The sequence below is a fragment of the Chlorocebus sabaeus genome, chromosome 16 (genome assembly GCF_047675955.1).
Source record: "Chlorocebus sabaeus isolate Y175 chromosome 16, mChlSab1.0.hap1, whole genome shotgun sequence".
NCBI lineage: Eukaryota > Metazoa > Chordata > Mammalia > Primates > Cercopithecidae > Chlorocebus > Chlorocebus sabaeus.
This window is the reverse complement of record NC_132919.1, coordinates 74523838-74544049: the sequence shown is the minus strand read 5'-3', so window position 1 is coordinate 74544049 and position 20212 is coordinate 74523838. Positions and strand designations below refer to the sequence as shown.

General features: G+C 48.9%; 1 protein-coding gene across 1 annotated transcript; it reads left to right on the top strand.

Moving 5' to 3' along the window:
* The first annotated feature begins 6620 nt into the window (after window positions 1-6620).
* HOXB1 (homeobox B1) lies at window positions 6621-9113 on the top strand. The gene is made up of 2 exons (XM_008013000.2): window positions 6621-7313; window positions 7765-9113. Exons 1-2 carry the CDS (start codon window positions 6728-6730, stop codon window positions 8091-8093), a joined length of 915 nt encoding a protein of 304 aa, XP_008011191.1. The 5' UTR covers window positions 6621-6727; the 3' UTR covers window positions 8094-9113.
* The last annotated feature ends 11099 nt before the right edge of the window (window positions 9114-20212 follow it).

Here is a 20212-nt window from a genome sequence, read left to right as displayed (position 1 = left end):
CCTCTTAAAACTTTCTCTCCCTCGAAACAACTGCAGAAAAATCACAATCTGTACAGTCATTCAGACCCAAATTCAGCTTGATCAGTATTTGGCTAAGATTTCCAAAGCAGATATTTTGGCCAAAAAATCTATTGCATTTAGATACACTCGATTAAGTAGAAAATTATTTTAATCCTTCATGTCACTCTAACCTTTCCTTTTAGAAAGATCCCAATCATTATTTAGTCATGCCCCCAGTTATTGGCTCCAGATGGAAGTTTACATCTTGCTGATCTGTCTAGATTCCAGAAGTCAGGTCCCCTCCAGGATGGACAGTTTCCAAGCTAAATCCCTTAAGGAAGAAGAGACAACATTCTCCCTAGAAAACTTTTCCCCAACATTTGGAAAATCAAGAAGTTCTTTCTAATATCCAACCACAAACCTTTCTGTTGCAATTTTAATAATTTGGATTCTTTATAGGTATAAAATATTAGGCTTTGGTTTTCAAGAAACAAAATCGTTTGCCTAAACAGAGCCAATCTTCTCAATTCTCAATGAAATTTGCATACGATAAAGTACCTATTATATTGTATAATATATGATGCTTTGTTACATGAAAATATAGCCTAAATGCTATTCTCCTATCACGTCTATCTATCTATCTATCTATCTATCTATCTATCTATCTATTTTTTGAGACAGAGCCTCACTCTGTCACCCAGACTGGAGTGCAATGGCGTAATCTCGGCTCACTGCAGCCTCCGCCTCCCAGGTTCAAGCAATTCTCCTACCTCAGTCTCCCGAGTAACTGAGACCACAGGTGTGTGTGGCCACCATGCCCGGCTAATTTTTGTATTTTTAGTAGAGACAGGATTTAACCACGTTGGCCAGGCTGGTCTTGAACCCCTGACCTCTGGTGATCTGCCTGCCTCCGCCTCCCAAAGTGCTGGGATTACAGGCATGAGCCACCGCACCTAGCCTACATATTTCCATATTTTTTTTTTTTTTTTGAGACGGAGTCTGGCTCTGTCGTCCAGGCTGGAGTGCAGTGGCTGGATCTCAGCTTACTGCAAGCTCCGCCTCCCGGGTTCACACCATTCTCCTGCCTCAGCCTCCCGAGTAGCTGGAACTACAGGCGCCCGCCACCTCGCCCGGCTAGTTTTTTGTATTTTTTAGTAGAGACGGGATTTCACCATGTTAGCCAGGATGGTCTCGATCTCCTGACCTCGTGATTCGCCCGTCTCGGCCTCCCAAAGTGCTGGGATTACAGGCTTGAGCCACCACGCCCAGCCATATTTCCATATTTTAATATGCTAGTTATATATACATATATATATAATTTTTTTTTACTTTTTTTTTTTTTTGAGACGGAGCCGCTATCTGTTGCCCAGGCTGGAGTGCAGTGGTGCGATCTCAATCTCGACTCACTGCAACCTCTGCCTCCTGGGTTCACTCCATTCTCCTGCCAAGTAGCTGGGACTACAGGCACCTGCCACAACGCCCGGCTAATTTTTTGTTTTTGGTAGAGACGGGTTTCACCGGGTTAGCCAGGATGGTCTCGATCTCCTGATCTTGTGATCCGGCCACCTCGGCCTCCCAAAGTGCTGGAATTACAGGCGTGAGCCACTGTGCCCGGCCTATGCTAGTTATATTAAAAGCAGACTGACTCATATCATTTCAGAATGTGATTTAAAGTTGATGTCATACATTTAGAGAGTTCCCTATGGTTCGTATTTTCTTGTTTGCTTTAATCCTACTAACAAGGCAGCAAGATAAGTAGTATTAAACCCATTCTTTTTCTCCGAGGCTGAGACTTATAGAAATCAAGAAACTTGTCTAGTGTCACAATGCTAAGAAATGGCCAAGCAAAGGCCAGGCACAGTGACTCACGCCTGTAATCCCACACTTTGGGAGGCTGAGGTGGGTGAATTGCCCAAGCTCGGGAGTTCGAGAGCAGCCTGTGCCACGTGGCAAAACCCCATCTCTACCAAAAATACAAAAAATTAGCTGTGTATGTTGGCATACACCTGTGATCCCAGCTACTTGGGAGGTTGAGGTGGAAGGATTGCTTGGGCCTGGGAGGCAGAGGTTGCAGTGAGCCAAGATTGCACCACTGCACTCCAGCCTAGGTGACAAAGTGAGACCCTGTATCAAAAAAAAAAAAAAAAAAAAAAAAAAAAAACAAATGGCCAAGCAAGGACTTGAACCCAACTATTCTGGCTCCACAGCTAGCACTAATCCCATTACAATATGTACTACCTACAGTCTAAGGTTCTCAACCAGATTTATGACAGTTTAATTAGCTTGAATTAAAAGGAACGTCCTTTTCCTAACAGCAACAAAAACAAATCATCTCATAGTGAAAAACTTGTGGTGGTGTATGCTTGTAGTCCTACCTACTCAGGAGGCTGAGGTGGGAGGATCGCTTGAGCCCAGGAGGTCAAAGCTGCAGGGAGCCGTGATTGCACCATTGCACTCTAGCCTGGGTAACAGAGCGAAACCCTGCCTGGAAAAAAAAAAAGAAAGAAGGAAAAAAATTATGAATATTCTTTTACCTCCTAAGCCCCAACCTTTTTTTTTTTTTTTTTTTTAAATTTGAGACGGAGTCTCACTCTGTCACCCAGGCTGGAGTGCAATGGCGCGATCTCGGCTCACTGCAACCTCTGCCTCCCGGGTTCAAGCGATTCTCCTGCCTCAGCCTCTTAAGTAGCTGAGATTACAGGTGCCTGCCACCACGCCTGGCTAATTTTTGTATTTTTTAGTAGAGATGGGGTTTCACCATGTTGGTCAGGCTGGTCTCGAACTCCCGACCTCAGGTGATCTGCCCCTCTTGGCCTCCCAAAGTGCTGGGATTACAGGCGTGAGCCACCGCGCTGGCCTAGCCCCAACCTTTGATCTTGGGTTTGGCCTCCCAAGATTCGGGCTGGAGAGAGCAGATAGAGACATTTAAGATCTAATGAAAGAATTTAGATTGCTCCTGCCAAGCCCCCAGCTGAAGCAGCTTCCTCCACAGAAAGGACCAGAATCTAAGGTTAAACTTCTAATATATCCCCATTCTGGTTAGAATGGTTTCCTTGCCTGCATTCTCAGTGTGATAAGGAGTGAAAACTGTCAAAGATAACTTCAGTTCCAAACATGTCTATGTTCTCCTTGCTGTCTTTTATGCACGAGCAGATCATACAAACTAGGACATCAACTTTATTTCATTTGGTGTTTGGTCCACCCAGACACTCTCTGGTGAGTTTAATTTGGTCAACCAAAAATCCTATGGGCCATAGGTTATTCCAGTCAGCGAAGCTTCTGGAAGAGGAGGAGGAGATTGGGAACCTAGAGATCAAAGTTACTTGGTTCTCCCAGTCCTTTCTGCTGGGGCTGCGAGAACCAGCAGGAATTTGGGGAAGTTTTAATGTCCCTGCTAATACAAGAGAAGGTGGCATGACTCAGGGATGAATTGGGGAGCATAGTAAATTTGGAAAGCTGAGGCAATCACTGCAACTGACAGTATAACTTGAGGCACTTTTTTTTTTTCTTTTTTTAAATGGAGACAGGGTCTTTGTCACCCAGGCTAGAGTGCAGTGGTGTGGTCATAGCTCATTGCAGCCTTGAACTCCGGGGCTCAAGCAATCTTCCCTTCTGAGCAGCTGGGACTTCGTGGAGGCAACACCACACCCAGCTAATTTTTAAATTTCTTTATTTTTGTAGAGATGTGGTCTCACCATCTTGACCAGGCTGGTCTCGAAGTCCTGGGCTCAAGTGATCCTCTCGCCTTGGCCTTCCAAAATGCTGGGATTAAATGTGCAAGTCATTGCGCCCAGCTGACTTGCCTCAGTCTTTGACTTCAGCTGTTATAGAGGGAATGCATTCCTCAATTCCCAGACAGATTTGTGATGTTTTATTAAACTGATTTGAAATTCACTTCTTCCTTTAGACCTCAAATTGTTCCCTTAATTACGAAGGCAAAGGATGGGGTGAGAAGGTTCTCCCTGGGATGAGGAAAAGGTGGAAGGTGAAGAAGTCTTAAGTCTGTCAGAAGCAGGGCAGTGAGATCAGATATAGGCCTAGTTCAAATTTGGGGTTAGAAGACAAATCCTAGTTTCCTCCAGACAAGTTATTCTTAGTGTCTGTGGAAGACATGTTAAAATGAAAGGATGAAGCATCTGCAAATCTTCTCCCCAAAAAAGTAAAATAGAAAGAAATAAGCTTGCTCTCACCTCAATAATCTCTTTCTCTTCAATTCCTCTGCAGGTCACCTCCTCCCATCTCAATTTTCCTTTCTTTTGTCTGCCCTCATTCTGTTGGCAAGTGAACATTCTCTCTCTCCCCCATTGCATCTCTTAAAGAAGTTACCAGCTGGTCCCCCTCCCCCTCAGCTTGAAGCAGGGTCTGAAGCAGAGTACACATGATCAGGGAAAGGAGACAGGGGTTCTGTGAAATGCTTTGAGCTCTTTCAGAGTTGGGGGTGATGGCCAGGTGCAGCAGCTTAGGCCTGCAATCCTAGCACTTTGGGAGGCCGAAGCAGGCAGATCATTGAAACCAGGGGTTCAAGACCAGCCTGGCCAACATGGCGAAACCCTGTCTCTACTAAAAACACACACACACACAAATTAGCCAGGCCCAGTGGTGCATGACTGTGGTCCCAGCTACTCGGGAGGCTGAGGTGAGAGGATTGCTTGAACCTGGGAGGCAGAGGTTGCAGTAAGCGGAGATCACGCCACTGCACTCCAATCTAGATGACAGAGTGAGACCCCATCTCAAAAAACAAAAACAAAACAAAACCCTTTCCCCGAAGAAAACAGAGTTGGGCTAGGCCCACAATTACTAGAGAAGAGAAAGGCAGTGTGATGCTGGTGGTATAGAGCAGAAAGCAGGAGAGGCAGCTATGGCAAGGTCAAGCAAAACAAGAGGGAATGGGAGACAAAGATGGAGGGGCAAGACACAGACTGAAGGGGACAACTTTGGGGTCCCTTGCAGAGGAAGGAATATTCATCCTGCCCTTTTTGGAGTGTGGAAACCTGAGAAGTTTTGAGGGTCCTCCCTAAACCTGTCCCACCTGCTTCCCTTTCCTCTCCTGAGCTTCATTGTTTACAGAGATCACTCCCTGAACTCTTGCCCTCCTGGACTTGCCCTAGCTTCGGCCCCAGGCCTCCGACCAGGCAGACACCCTGACAGGTTACAAATGAGCGTGGGTGTTGGATTGCGCCAAACTCTTGCCCTCGAGTTGCCTGGAGGAGGAGAATCAATGGGCTCTACCTAAGGGCTTCTCTTCTAGTCCCATCTGGGTTTGGAGTCTGAGAAAGTGAAGAAGACACATCCTGTGTCCCTCTACAACAGCCACACAGAACAAAAAGGGGTGAGATGCCACTCCTCACTCCGGAGTCTTAGAATTCAGAGCCACGGGGCCTCCACCCTGATTCTCCCACTCTCTAACCAAACTCCCTTTATCAATTCTAGAAAAATCACTGAAATGTGGAGTAATCTTTAAGATTTAACTGGTATTAAATTTATGCATCTGAGGTTTGGAATTTTTTTTTTTGGAAGGAGATGGAGGGTGGTGAAGGAGAGACAGGTAGGAGGGAACCAGGAGATTGCAGGTCTCTACTAGTTTTAAACACTTCAAGAAGAGAATAAAAAATTCCCCTCCTCTTCACCTCCCTGTAAACATCACCTGGCTGTGCTTATTGTGGCTCTCTAGAGAGATATAGGGAGTTATTTAAGTCTGAGTGAGTGAGCTAGCTACAGCTATGGATGGCTAGAGAGAGGATAAATACATCTAGAGAGAGATGAGTTGATGGATAGGTAGGGAACGAATATAAATATGGAGAAAGATGGACGAACAGAGAGATGGATTGAGACAGAGAGAATATAAAGAGAGGTTGAGGGAGAGAAATGGATGTGTGAATGAGGACAGAACATTTATGCAAAGAGAGAGAGAGGGAAGATGGGGCATTTCTCATCCTTTTCTCCACATTTCTGTAGTCCTGCCTTGCTCCCTGAAATGCCATTTTCCCACCCCGGCTTCATGAATTCTTCCTCTAGATTCTAGATCCTGCCCCACACCCTTAGGTGTTTTTGCACCACCTCCCCCAACCACCCTACCACACAGTCAGTCATCCATTTGGCCCAAGATAACATACCTCACCCGGCTGTCCTAGCCCATCACCCTAAGACAAATTGGAAGAAAGGAACACGGTTCGGGAGTTCTGGGCAAAGTAAGGAAGCTGGATTCCCCACCTCTGGGTCCACAGACTTGGGGGGAAGATTTCTTTGAGGGGTAGGAAGAGTGAGGGGCAGCTGGCTTGAATTTGTCCCAATCTAATAACCCAGGAGCCTATTGAAGGCCTTGGGGGTTGGGAGGGAAGGAAAGTCTTGAATATTCTCCTAACTTTTTTCCCCCTCCCTCTAGTCCCTTCTTTCCAAAAGTCTTTGAAGAAAGATGTTTTTGACGCTTCCATGTCGCTCTCAGATGGATGGGCTGAGGGTGATTGAAGTGTCTTTGTCATGCTAATGCTTGGGGGGTGATGGATGGGCGCTGGGGCTGCCAAACTCTGGCCCGCTTAGCCCATTGGCCTGGGAGAGATCACATGTGCCCCCTCACCCCCACTCCCTACCCCCTTCCTAGGGAAGCGCTGGCCCAGGCGAGCGGGCCAGGCCATGGATTCGAGCCCCAGCGCTGTGACATACTGCCGAAAGGTTGTAGGGCAAGAGGGTGTCTCCCCCAAACGGGCCGACCCTCCTGTGGCCTTGACGCATGGACTATAATAGGATGAACTCCTTCTTAGAGTACCCACTCTGTAACCGGGGACCCAGCGCCTACAGCGCCCACAGCGCCCACAGCGCCCCAACCTCCTTTCCCCCAAGCTCGACTCAGGCCGTTGACAGCTATGCAAGCGAGGGCCGCTACGGTGGGGGGCTGTCCAGCCCCGCGTTTCAGCAGAACTCCGGCTATCCCGCCCAGCAGCCGCCTTCGGCCCTGGGGGTACCCTTCCCCAGCTCCGCGCCCTCGGGGTATGCCCCAGCCGCCTGCAGCCCCAGCTATGGGCCTTCTCAGTACTACCCTCTGGGTCAATCAGAAGGAGATGGAGGCTATTTTCAACCCACCAGCTACGGGGCCCAGCTAGGGGGCTTGTCCGATGGCTACGGAGCAGGTGGAGCCGGTCCGGGGCCGTATCCTCCGCAGCATCCCCCTTATGGGAACGAGCAGACCGCGAGCTTTGCACCGGCCTATGCTGATCTCCTCTCCGAGGACAAGGAAGCGCCCTGCCCTTCAGAACCTAACACCCCCACGGCCCGGACCTTCGACTGGATGAAGGTTAAGAGAAACCCACCCAAGACAGGTAGGGCTCAGATGTGGCCACCCCTTCTCCGGGGCACAAAGTATCTCTGCTTCCCCTGCAGTGACATGTCCTGGGCCTGGGCTGGGTTCTTCTCTTTCAGCGGCTCTGGCAGACACAGGTAAGAGCACAACCCATGTCTCAGGTCAGGTGAGGTCTCCTCACCCAGTATGTAACCGGTCACCCCAGGAGTAAGTTTCCATACACACCCCACTTCCTGATCTGTGCACCCAGCACAGGCCCAGGACCTGGTGTGCATCGGGGGATGGAAGTATGGGGAAGGCTGCTCTGGACTTGATGATCACCATGGGGGTACCTGGGTCCCTGGGAACTCTGACAACTGTACTTGGGCAGAATGGTGAATGGAAGTCCAGAGCCAGCCCCGGGAGGAGGGAAGGGGAAGGAGGAAGAGGTGAGAGAATTGACCTGGCCTTTCTCCCTGCCCCGCCCCTAGGGAAGGTGTCAGAGCCTGGCCTGGGCTCGCCCAGTGGCCTCCGCACCAACTTTACCACAAGGCAGCTGACAGAACTGGAAAAGGAGTTCCATTTCAACAAGTACCTGAGCCGGGCCCGGAGGGTGGAGATCGCAGCCACCCTGGAGCTCAATGAAACGCAGGTCAAGATTTGGTTCCAGAACCGACGAATGAAGCAGAAGAAGCGCGAGCGAGAGGGAGGTCGGGTGCCCCCAGCCCCACCAGGCTGCCCCAAGGAGGCGGCTGGAGATGCCTCAGACCAGTCAACATGCACCTCCCCAGAAGCCTCACCCAGCTCTGTCACCTCCTGAACTGAACCTAGCCACCAATGGGGCTTCCAGGCACTGGAGCGCCCCAGTCCAGCCCTATCCCAGGCTCTCCCCAACCCCAGGCCTGGGCTTCACTGGCCTGGGGATCCTCTCTAGGGCTGAAATGCCAGTTTAGAGCTGCCTGGGAGTAGGAGCGGGGATGGGGAAACATTTTTCTCAGACCTGGGTGACTGGGGGCCCTACACGACCAGAGGCCTGGGAGGCATGGAACCTGTCAAAGGTAGAGGGAAGGGCTTCTGCCTTTGATCTGGGGATCAACTCAGTGTCAACATGAGGTGGGGGTGGGGGCCAGCCTCATCCTCCTGGATTCATTTTCCTTTCCCTTCCAACTTCTGTTTATTCAGTTCAGTGCCTTCGAGCTTTGAGGAGTCTCCTCACGCACTCTTATCCTAACCCCCCATTCTAGGCCTGAGACAGAACCTTAAATTTTCTTGTGTGGGAAGTGTTTGGGTGCAGCCATATTATTATCAATGCTTAATCCAGTCACCACAGACCTTACAATAGCACCAGCTGCCTTGTGACAGACCAAAAAGCCCCCGCCCCCATCTAACCCCATTAGCCCTCTCCTGGCACATTTATATTGCACTAATGCAGCCTCCAGAGGTTGTTTTCTGAGACCTGCCTCCTCACACCAGCGACCTCATCACTATGTCACCAAAGTGTTTTGGAACTTGGTATTCCAGAGACTTCTGGAACGCTGTGCAAGTCCTGCCCCCAGCAAGCCACAACCAGGAAGGTGCAGGCACGCCCCCACTAGCTCCTCCCCTATTTATTGCCTCCTGGAAAACCCAGGACCCTCTTCCCCATCTCCACCCCTACCCCTGGGGGCAGCCCAGGGAGAGCCAGGCACAGTGAGGGCTCCCAGCAGCTGCAAGGATTTATCTGAACCTTGGAGAAAGAGGAGGAGCCATCTAAGTTTCTGGAAACCTGAGCCCCAAGTGAGCCGGGGTTCACTTTGTACCTGCAACTACCTCATTTCAATAAAGTCTGTGTTTTCCCTTCTTCCTGCCTGCTTCTGTTTCTCCATTCATGGGTAGAGGAGGCTTCATACTCCCTCCACCATGGAGAAGAGGTGAAGAAAGAGTGGCCATTGGCTGGTTGGGCTGAGTTGGAATGAACTGAGCTTTAAGATCTCAGCTGGATAAAGAGAAGGACTTACTGGGTGTGGCCTAAGCAGAATTGGGTCCCAGGCACTCAGGCTTGACAGTTGTCAGTCCCTTGGTTATTGCAAGAATCCAGAAAAGCATGGAAGAAGTCTGTGGGATGAATGCAATTCCCAGAGATTTTTCTTTTTCTTTTCTTTTCTTTTTTCTTTTTTTTTTTTTTTTTTTGAGACAGGGTCTGACTCTGTCGCTTAGGCTGGAGTGCAGTTCTTTTGTTTGTTTGTATTTTGTTTTTTGGGTTTGTGTTTTGTTTTTGTTGTTGTTGTTCGTTTTTTGTTTGTTTGTTTTTTGAGACAGGGTCTGGCTCTGTTGCTCAGGCTGGAGTACAGTGGCATAATCTCCGTTCACTGCAACCTCTGCCTCTCAGGTTCAAGCGATTCTCCACCTCAGTCTCCAGAGTAGCTGGGACTACAGGCGCACACCACCATTCCCGGCTAATTTTTGTATTTCTGTAGGGACGGGGTTTTGCCATTTCGCCCAGGATGGTCTCCAACTCCGGGGCTCAAGTGATCCACCAGCCTCCGCCTCCCAAAGTGCTGGGATTACAAGCGTGAGCCCCCGCGCCGGGCCAGCCCCGAGGGTCTTGAGAGGAAGACGGGAAAGAAGAGAAACGTCTGTTTGGAGAGGACAAAAAGAGGGTGTAAAAAGAGGAGGAAGTGTGGAGGAAGGCGACGCGAACTCTACCCCTTCCCTTCCCCCTCAACTCCCTCCCTCCCGCCCAGAGCCAGGCCTGGCTTAGACCCCAGAGGGGGTCGCTGACAAACTCCAAATTGGCACACAGCTTAACACCCCCACTCCCACTCCAGCCCAGCGCCCCTCCACCCAGCCACTCCGCGGGGACGTCAGGGGTGGCTGCCTGAGTCCGGCCGCAGCCGGCCAGCCTTCGCAAGGCCTTTCCGCCTGGGCTCAAGGTGAAAGCCCTTGGGCTCTGGGCGCTGGACGGCACGAAGGAGGTGGCCGCTAAGGGGCCTAGTGGGGGGCAGTGTGCGGGGCGGGGAAGGGGAGCCCGAGATCGAGAGAGGGAGGAAGACGTCGGGGGCTGGGGGAGTCCGAGGATGGTCGGGGGCCTGACGGCGGGCGGAGGAGGCCGAGGTAACCCGGGATCCCGGACTGACCTTTTTACCTCGAAGCGTCTCTGGGCTTTCCAAACAAGCCGACAGCGCGCTCGCGGGGGCAGCTATTGTCTCCGGGCTGGTCCTACTGGTAAACCTTTGGTCGGCGGAGGCGGGGGGTCGGGGCTCAGGAAGCTCCGCGGCGGCCAACAAACCTCGATCGCTCACTGGCCCCGCCGAGCCGTCGAGATGTCGCGGGCCTCGGGGATCCGGCCCTAGTTTGATTCCGGTTACCCCGGGAACCCAGATGCCCAGGGGCCAGGATGGAGGCGGGCCGGACCAAGGCGGGGTGTCTTCTCCATACCATCTGATCCATTTAATTCTTGGTCTTTCGAGGGAAAAGAGGCAGCCAAAGGACTAAAAGCGTACGTGAGAAACGCTGAGCTTTTGATTCCTAATGAAATTGGTGCCATTACATGAGAGGCAACGCTATCAATAATTGTGCAGCCCAGCTGGAGAGGAAGAGAAATGTGTTGCAAGAGGAAGCCTAACTTTCCCAAAGGCTGATGTCTTACCCTTTGTCAAAAAAAAAAAATAATAATAATAATTATATCAACTGCTTTTCTGCATTTAATTGAAATTGCCACCAAGCTTGGCTTCCCCAAAGGGGTCACCTTGACAGAAGGGAGAGAATGAGTGTCGGTGGAAACAAAACTCCCTTGCTTGGAGACATTCAGTGTGAGCCACTCAAGCTTTCTGGGTTGTGTATTTGTGGATCCTCCAAACTTTGGACAAGTGGGCAAGAAAGCAGGAGGAGGAAGGTGCAGTGGTGAGAGTAAAGCAGAACCATGAGTATGGTGGAGCAGGGCCTCAGATGGGTCAACAGGTCCTTGAGGAGGATTGATGACGGGGCCAGGAGGAAAGAAGAAGGCTGCTGGCCCATTTGATTTTTGGTCATAGCAGAGGGAAGCCACCAGATTCCCCCAGGGAAGGGTGGGGGCAAATCAATTCTCTGTTCACAAGGGCAGGCTCAGAATAATATCCAGTGAATGTAAGCCTTCTACCTCCTTCGATGCAGAGATCCTGACCCCTTCCTCTCTCCTACTTGCACTCTCCTACTTGAATCCCACTTCCAATCTGAGGCCCTATACAGGCCTGCATGGGAGACATTAGGACAAAGGAGAGAACGGTAAAGTAACAAAAACATTTTGCTCCCATTGAGATAAATTGATAGTCTTCTTTTTTTTTTTTTTTTTTTTTTTTGAGACAGGGTCTCCCTCTGTCTCCCAGGCTGGAGTGCAGTGGCCTGATCTCAGCTTGCTGCAGCTTTGACCTCTTGGGCTCAAGTGATCCTCCCACCTCAGTCTCCCAAGTAGCTGGGACCACAGGCACATGCCACCATGCCTGGTTAGTTTTTGTATCTCTTTGTTGTAGAGACGGGATTTCGCCATGTTGCCCAGGCTGGTCTTGAACCCCTGAGCTCAAGCAATCTGCCCACCTTGGCCTCCTAAAGTGCTGGGAGCCACGGTGCCCAGCCCTTCATTGTTAAACTTTCCAGAATAGATGCCAAATTGCTTCACTCATAGAATTCTTCATGCCTTTCAGATTGCTGTTTTTTTAATAGCTCTGGGAGGGAGGGTATTACATTTACTAGGAAGTCTGAAAGTAATTTTTTTTTTTTTTTTTGCAAAATTTGAAAGCTCTCCACCCACATCTCCACTTCCCAAATGTCAAAAAATATCTCCAGTTTGAAAATAAAAATCTTGAGTTTTTTGAGTATTGACTGTCTTTTTTAAAAATTTAATTTAAGAGATGGGGGTCTCGCTATGTTGTTCAGGCTGGTCTTGAACTCCTGGGTTTAAGGAATCTTCCCACGTTGGCCTTCCAAAGCATTAACACTGGAGTGACAGATATGAGCCACCATGCTTGCCTAGTCTTCATTCTTCACAGAAGGGAGAATTCTCTAGGCTGGTTGAAAGTTTGTCAAGATTTCTGAGGAGCTCCCCACTCCCCACAAACCTGGGCATCACGTGGGGGGGCCAGTCAAGTCTTCACTCCACCCAACCCTCTGCACCATCTGTTTCTCAGCCCAAGTGAGAACTTTTCCTCTTTCCTTTGCCTTTTCCCTCAGCATTTGTTCTCCCAATGTGAGGCCCTTTGATCTCCTGAACAAGAGAGAGAGAAAAAAAAGATTTTGAAAACCCTGAAGCTCTTTTTTTTTTTTTTTTTGAGACGGAGTTTAGCTCTTGTTGCCCAGGGTGGAGTACAATGGCGTGACCTTGGCTCACTGCAACCTCTACCTCCCAGGTTCAAGCGATTCTTCTGCCTCAGCCTACCCGAGTAGCTGGGATTACAGGCATGCGCCATCATGCCCGGCTAATTTTTGTATTTTTAGTAGAGACAGGGTTTCTCCATGTTGGTCAGGCTGGTCTTGAACTCCCGACCTCAGGTGATCTGCCTGCCTTGGCCTCCCAAAGTGCTGGGATTACAGGCGGGAGCCACTGCGCCCGGCCAACCCCGAAGCTCTTCTAACTGTTAATGTAGGTTTCTTTTTTTTCTTTTTCTTTTTCTTTTTTTTTTTTTTCTTTTTTCTTTTTTTTTTTTTTTTGAGACGGAGTCTCGCTCCGTCACCCAGGTTAGAGTGCGGTGGCCGGATCTCCGCTCACTGCAAGCTCCGCCTCCCGGGTTTACGCCATTCTCCTGCCTCAGCCTCCGGAGTAGCTGGGACTACAGGCGCCCGCCACCTCACCCAGCTAGTTTTTTGTATTTTTTAGTAGAGACGGGGTTTCACCGGGTTAGCCAGGATGGTCTCGATCTCCTGACCTCGTGATCCGCCCGTCTCGGCCTCCCAAAGTGCTGGGATTACAGGTTTGAGCCACCGCGCCCGGCCTTCTTTTTTTTTTTTTGAGATGGAGTTTGCCTCTTATGGCCCAGGCTGTGTGATCTTGTCTCATTGCAACCTTGGTCTCCCGGGTTCAAGAGATTCTCCTGCCTCAATCTCCCGAGTAGGAATAGCTGGGATTACAGGCATGCGCCACCACGACTGGCTAATTTTGTATTTTTAGTAGAGACGGGGTTTCTCCATGTTGGTCAGGCTGGTCTCGAACTCCTGACCTCAGGTGATCTGCCCGCCTCAGCCTCCCAAAGTGCTGGGATTACAGGTGTGAGCCACTGTGCCTGCCCGGCCAATGCAGGTTTCTTTGTTGTGAGCATTCCTTGTGCAGATAGCACCGGGCTGCTGGGAAGGAGTTGGTGGGGATGGTGTTTAGAAGAGAGTGTGGATGGGAGGCTTGGAGGAATCTCTCCAGATGACACAAGGGAGATCAAAATGAGCCAGAGAGCAGCACCAAGGAGTTGGGGGAAATGCCTAGGATATCTGGGTTCAAATCCAAGCCCTGCCTCTCACTAGCCCTGTGACCTTGGGCAAGTTGCCTAATTCCCTGTGCCCAGTTTCATTACCTACAAAATAGGGATAATGACAGTACCTGTTTCGTGGGGTTGATGTTGGGATTTAATGAGTTAATATGTGTAAAACACTTGGAATGGTCCCACATAAACAAATGTGAGCAATAACAAAGTATTATCATATTAAAAGGGACTGTGATCTTCCCTTCTATAGTCCCCAATGTATTCCAGAGATTATCTTGACTATGCCCACTTCTCACACTCATAGCTTATTTGATCCCTGATAGGTGTATGGAGCTAGAGACAAATTGAAGGGATTCCCTTCTTAGCAGCTGAGAACACTGAAGGTGCATTTGGCTGAGACACCTTTTTGTTCTGTTCTCAGCCTACCCACCTGTTGAAGAGGAAAGTTATCCTGGCCTCTCACACTTATTCCCTCTCTTCTCCATTATGGAAAATGGATAAGAAGTCTGGAAGGAAGGAACTTCAATTCCCTGACTTAGAGCGGTGGAGAGCAAGGGTTCTGGAGTATAACTTAGTGTTCAAAATGGTCCCCTCATGTGAGTTATTCAGTTTCCCTGTGCTTCAGTTTCTTCAGATATACAATGAAAGATATGGAATAATAAACGATATATGTGAGAGACGTGAGAGATGCTTAGAACACAGCCTGGTGTATGGTGAGTGTTCAGCGGAGGCTTCCTATTTTACATAGTCACATAGGACATTTTCCTATTACTTTCTTACACTGAGTTATTCTTGGTCTTGGCATGATGAAAGCAGATGTTGTCCAGCCTTGGCGCCCCTGCACTGCACCAGCAGACCCAGCCAGCACCATAAGCATGGGACTTGCTTCTAGACAGTAAAAGAATTATGAACCAAAGGGTTCAGAAGAGTCCATGGAATACAGGCTTTACAGGCTTACAGTTAAGTACAGTATTATAATGAGGGATGTCCTTGACAGGACAGCCTCATTGAATAACTTGGGGAGGATGTTCTCATTGTAGTCCACGAGATTGGTGGCCCCTGCAGTTGTATCAGATTTTTTCCTCTGTGACTCAGTCCTTGTTCTGACTTCCTTGCATGACTCAACCAGAGTATTCCAGAGGCTTCAGCTTTTGCTATTTCTGTGGCTCTCAAAATGCTTCCTATAATCAGAGTGTATCCTGGGTGGGACAAAAGTTGGAGATGTAAAATACTTAATGTCCATTCCTGGGAGAACATGGAGGCTCAAGTAGCTGCAGGATTCAGCTCCAAGGCTGACCTCCTGGCCCTCATCCACTGTTATTCTCTTCATCAGGAAAGAAATGGATCAGATGCTTCAGAGAAGAAAGACTTCTGTAGGAAGTCAGGAGACCTGAGTTTAGTCTACTAAGACCCTTCCTTGTGTCCTTGGGTAAGTCACTTAACCTCTCTGGGCCTATTTTCCCAGTTTTTAATATAAGTTAAATTATCCCACGCAGCTGGACTCATTCTTTCCTTTGAGGGTAGATGAAGACTTAGGTAAGAAAGAGTGTAAACTTGGTGGGAGATGGGAATGGGAGGGTTGGGTGGAGAAGCACCCTGTTGGATATATTTTACTGGCCTAGTTAGAGCTAATTAAAATCACCCCTTTCCTTCAGCCGCTCCAGATCGCTGGCCTGAGTCCAGACAATTTTGAGCCCTGCAGCCCTTTCTGCCTGGAGGGGAACAGAGCAGGGAGGGAGCTGCACCAAACATGCGCCCTCTGCTCCTTAGTGGCCTGAAGCTCCCTTCGGTTTACTCTGGCCTGACAGCTCCATTTCAACCCCCACCTTGGAGATGAGGCAGCTCAATATTTACTCAGCCAGAGAGGTTTGTCCAGAAGCCTGCCTCCCCAGCCTACTCCTGTTGGCTCTGCTCTGTTGCCCCCACCCCCTCCCTTCCTGGTTCATGGAGAGTTCAGCCCTGCAATGGCTTGCAGCCCCCCACTCCCCAGCCCTGACAGAGCCGCCTGTCCGGGGGACTGCTGAGGCCAGAAGCGCGGGGGAAGGGTACTAGTCAGTTGTGGGGTCATGCCCTGGTCTCTCCACCCTTGCTGGACCAGCAGCCTGGGCCTCTAGAAGAAGAGAAAACTCAGCAAATGATTATCTTTTGGGGGAAGAGTGCATGGAGATTGGCTAAAATGGAACTGTCGGGTTGGGGACATGATCCAGGAGTATAAAGGCTTCACATGGCTGTGTGTCATTAGTGCAATATTATAAACCATGGTTTATGGTAGAGGAACTCGGTAAATTTGTAACAGTCTGAACTCTTTCCAAAGACACTAAAAGAGGCAATACAATAAAGAAGTGACACTTGTGTTCTCAGCAACACATATGAAAACTGATCTCTTACCTCCTAACATTCTAGAATGTAAGATCCATGAAGACAGGGCCTTTTTTTTTTTTTTTTTCCTTAGAAACAAAGTCTTGCTATATTGTCCAGGCTGGACTTGAACTCCTGGGCTCAAGCCATCCTCTGGCCTCAGCCTCCTGAGTAGCTGGGACTGTACAGGTGTGTGCCTACTGCACCTGGTTAAGCAGGGATTTTTGTCTGTTTTCTTCCTTGTTCCATTTCTAGTGCCTATAACAATGCCTGGAATATAGTAGATGCTCAGTAAATATCTGTTAAATAAATGAATATTGAAGCAAAATTATTCTGCCTGGAAGACAGGCACCCCAAAAATGGTGTTCTGAAATGATGTTATGCTGGGCACAGTGGCTGACGCCTGTAATCCCAGCACTCTGAGAGGCCAAGGCGGGCGAATTGCTTGAGCTCAGGAGTTCGAGACCAGTCTAGCCAACATGGTGAAACCCCGTCTCTATTACAAATACCAAAAAAAAAAAAAAAAAAAAAAAAATTAGCTGGGCATGGTGGCATGCGCCTGTAATCCCAGTTACTCACGAGGCTGAGGCAGAGGAATTACTTGAACCAGTAAGGTGGAGGTTGCAGTGAGCCAAGATCACTGCACTCCAGCCTGGGCGACAGAGTGAGACTCCGTCTCAAAAAAAATTAAATAAATAAATAAATAAGTGAAGAAATTATGTTAGCTTTAGATGTTTGATTAGTCTAATAGTACTATCATAGTACTATTATGATAATATTATGATACTATTATGTTAATATGAAGATATTTCAGACAGGGTTAGAGATGAATGAGGATTTGGGAGGCATTTTCTTTCTCCCTCCCTTCTGTTGGAGGTATTTATCTCAGGCAAATGACAAAGCATTCACTGGATAGCTTTAGGGCGAGTCTGATCTAAGGGTTCTCCCACAGAGTTTTTGTTTGTTCTTTTGTTTTGTTTGGGCTTCCTTTACTTTAGCAAGTGTAAACCCAAGAAAAGACTCAACTTTGGAAATGTAAAGGATTTGAAGGACCAGCTGGATGTTTCTATTGGTAGAAAATGGACAGAGAAGACCTCCTGCAGGGACACCCAAGAGAAGTGAGCCTGTCTCAAACCTTACTTCCCATCTTCCAACTTCCCACAGAAGCTAGTGTCAGATTCCCTTCTGCACCACTGTGCCAAGATTTGGTTTCATCTTTTCCAAAAGCATTTGGGTTGTCTTCCCCCTTCTAGGGCGAGTAAGGTGAATTCACACAGGGGTGTGGGTTCAGGTTTTTTGGGATCAGAAAGGGGACAACATTACTGGAACTCAAGGGCAAGGATGGCCACCTGTTGGAAGCTTCACAGAGCCCTTGGGAAGATCAGTCTGGCATGGTCGGTTACCATCAGTGGAACTTCTTGGGAATTGATGATGTCTTCTTGCTTCCTTCTTCCACACATGGATCTACACACACGCATCCTGATGCCACAGGAACAGGACCTGGAACCTGACTTGAGTCAGGCAGAGGGAAAGAGAAAACTGGCAAGGAACAGGAGAAAAAAGAAGGTCACCCGGTTGGGCGCGGTAGCTCATGCCTGTAATCCCAACACTTTGGAAGGCTGAGGCGGGCAGATCACCTGAGGTTGGGAGTTCAAGACCAGCCTGACCAACATGGAGAAACTCCACCTCTAATTAAAATACAAAATTAGCCGGACATGGCGGCGCATACTCAGGAGGCTGAGGCAGGAGAATCGCTTGAATCCAGGAGGCAGAGGTTGTGGTGAGCCAAGATCGTGCCATTCATTGCACTCCACCCTGGGCAACAAGAGTGAAACTCTGTCTCAAAAAAAAAAAAAAAAAGAAAAAAAGATCACCTGCCTGTTCCACCCTGGGGTTAGATTTCTACATTAGGACCCCCCCTAGGGAGAACGAAGCTAGGAGAGGGAATTTCTCAGCAGCACTTGGAGGAAAATGAAGGTTCAAGAGTCCAGGGCATGGATCTAACAATTTTGGCCAGAGTTCTTTGATTCCTCATTTCAGACCGGAAAGTCTGAAGAAGCCGGAAAGTCTGAAGAAGTAAAATGTGTACAACAAGCTTTGCAGGGCCACGCCTTTGAGGTGTATCTTCCTGGAAGCACAGCTGGCAGATAGATGGCAGGAAGAGCTACCTCATGTTCTCAGGCCTGGAACTTCCTCTCTTCTATCACCTCCAGTTACTCCACTATCTCTCCTATTCACACTCAGTCTTCTTCCAAAACTATCTCTTCTTTTTTTTTTTTTGATATGGAGCCCCGCTGTGTCGCCCAGGCTGGAGTGCAGTGGTGCGATATCAGCTCACTGCAACCTCCACTTCGCGGGTTCAAGCGATTCTCTGCCTCAGCCTCCTGAGTAGCTGGGATTACAGGCGCCCACCACCACGGCCAACTAATTTTTATATTTTTAGTAGAGATGGGGTTTCGCCATCTTGGTCTGGCTAGTCTTGAACTCCTGGCCTTGTGATCCACCTGCCTCGGCCTTCCAAAATGCTGGGATTACAGGTGGGAGACTGTGCCCAGCTTTTTTTTTTTTTTTTTTTTTTTTTGGAGACAGAATCTTGCTCTGTCTCCCAGGCTGGAGTGCAGTGGCACCATCCCATCTCACCGCAACCTCCGCCTCCTGGGTTCAGGTGATTCTCTTGCCTCAGCTTCCTGAGTAGCTGGGACCACAGTTGTGAGCTACCACATCTGGCAAATTTTTGTAATTTTTTAGTAGAGACAGGGTTTCACCATGATGTCCAGGCTAGTCTCGAGCTCCTGGCGTCAAGTGATCCACCTGTCTCAGCCTCCCAAAGTGCTGGGATTACAGGCATGAGCCACTTGCCCAGCCCCAAAACTCAGTTTTCAATCCCCACACTTGAGCAGGGCAGGAGAGACCCTAGACTAGAAAGAGTCTGAGCAAAGCAGGAAGGCGCCCCTGGAGGATGGATGGGCTGGGATGGGGCAAGGCCTGAATCCAGCATGGGATCCCCATTCAGAACACTCAAATCCAGTAATCTGGATGTTGGAAATGGGGAATTGCAAAAAATGAATTTGAAAGACTCGGAGTGCTTGCAGGTTCCCACCTACAGTGCAAACATTTTAAACTCATTGAAAAACCATTGAAATCCATACCTGGACACATTGCTGCAGACTTGCTGGCCTCCCTTACACATTTGCAGACCTCTCTGTAAATCAGCATTGTTGCCAGGCACAGTGGCTCATGCTTGTAATCCCAGCAGTTTGGGAGGCCGAGGTGGGTGGATCATCTGAGGTCAGGAGTTCGAGACCAGCCTGGCTAACATGGTGAAACCCTGTCTCTACTAAAAATACAAAAATTAGCTGAGCGTGGTGGTGCACACCTGTAATCCCAGCTACTTGGGAGGCGGAGACAGGAAGAGTTGCTTTAACCTGGGAGGCGAAGGTTGCCATGAGTTGAGATCACACCCCTGCACTCCAGCATGGGCAACAGAGTGAGACTCCATCTCAAAAACAAACAAACAAACAAACAAACAAAACACAAGCATTATTCCTTGTGTTCTCAGGCAGAAAACAAATTGATCTTGTACACAGCTTTGCAGACCTGGTTTCCGCATAGCCAGAGAAAGCTGGCGAGGGAGACAAGTATTGTACTTATGAGAAAACAGTCTCTTTCTCTTTCACTCTCTGGAGTTTCTATTTGAGCCTCAACCTCAGCCTTGACCTCCTGGGCTCAAGCTAATCCTCCTACCTCAGCCTCCCAAGTTGCTGGGACTACAGGCATGCACCACCACACTTGGGTAATTTTTTTCTACTTTTTTTGGACATGGGCTCTCACTATGTTGCTTAGGCTGGTCTTGAACTCCTGGGCTCAAGTGATCCTCCCGTCTTGGCCTCCCAAAGTGCTGGCATTACAGACATGAGCCACATCTGACCTCTTTATTTTTTCAAAATCAAAGGAATATGGGAGACTGGAAAAAAATTCAATGCAGATTTTGCTTTATTCTTTCTCTTCCTCTAGTCCTCTTGTACACAAATCTCTGGACAAAAACAGTGCCCTAGGTTTCCATTTAATTTAAAGGATACCATAAACCTCTTGTTCAGTATATCCTCTGCATTGGGCAGGTGCTGAGTTCCTGTCAATGTCAGATTCCTCCCTTAGTAAA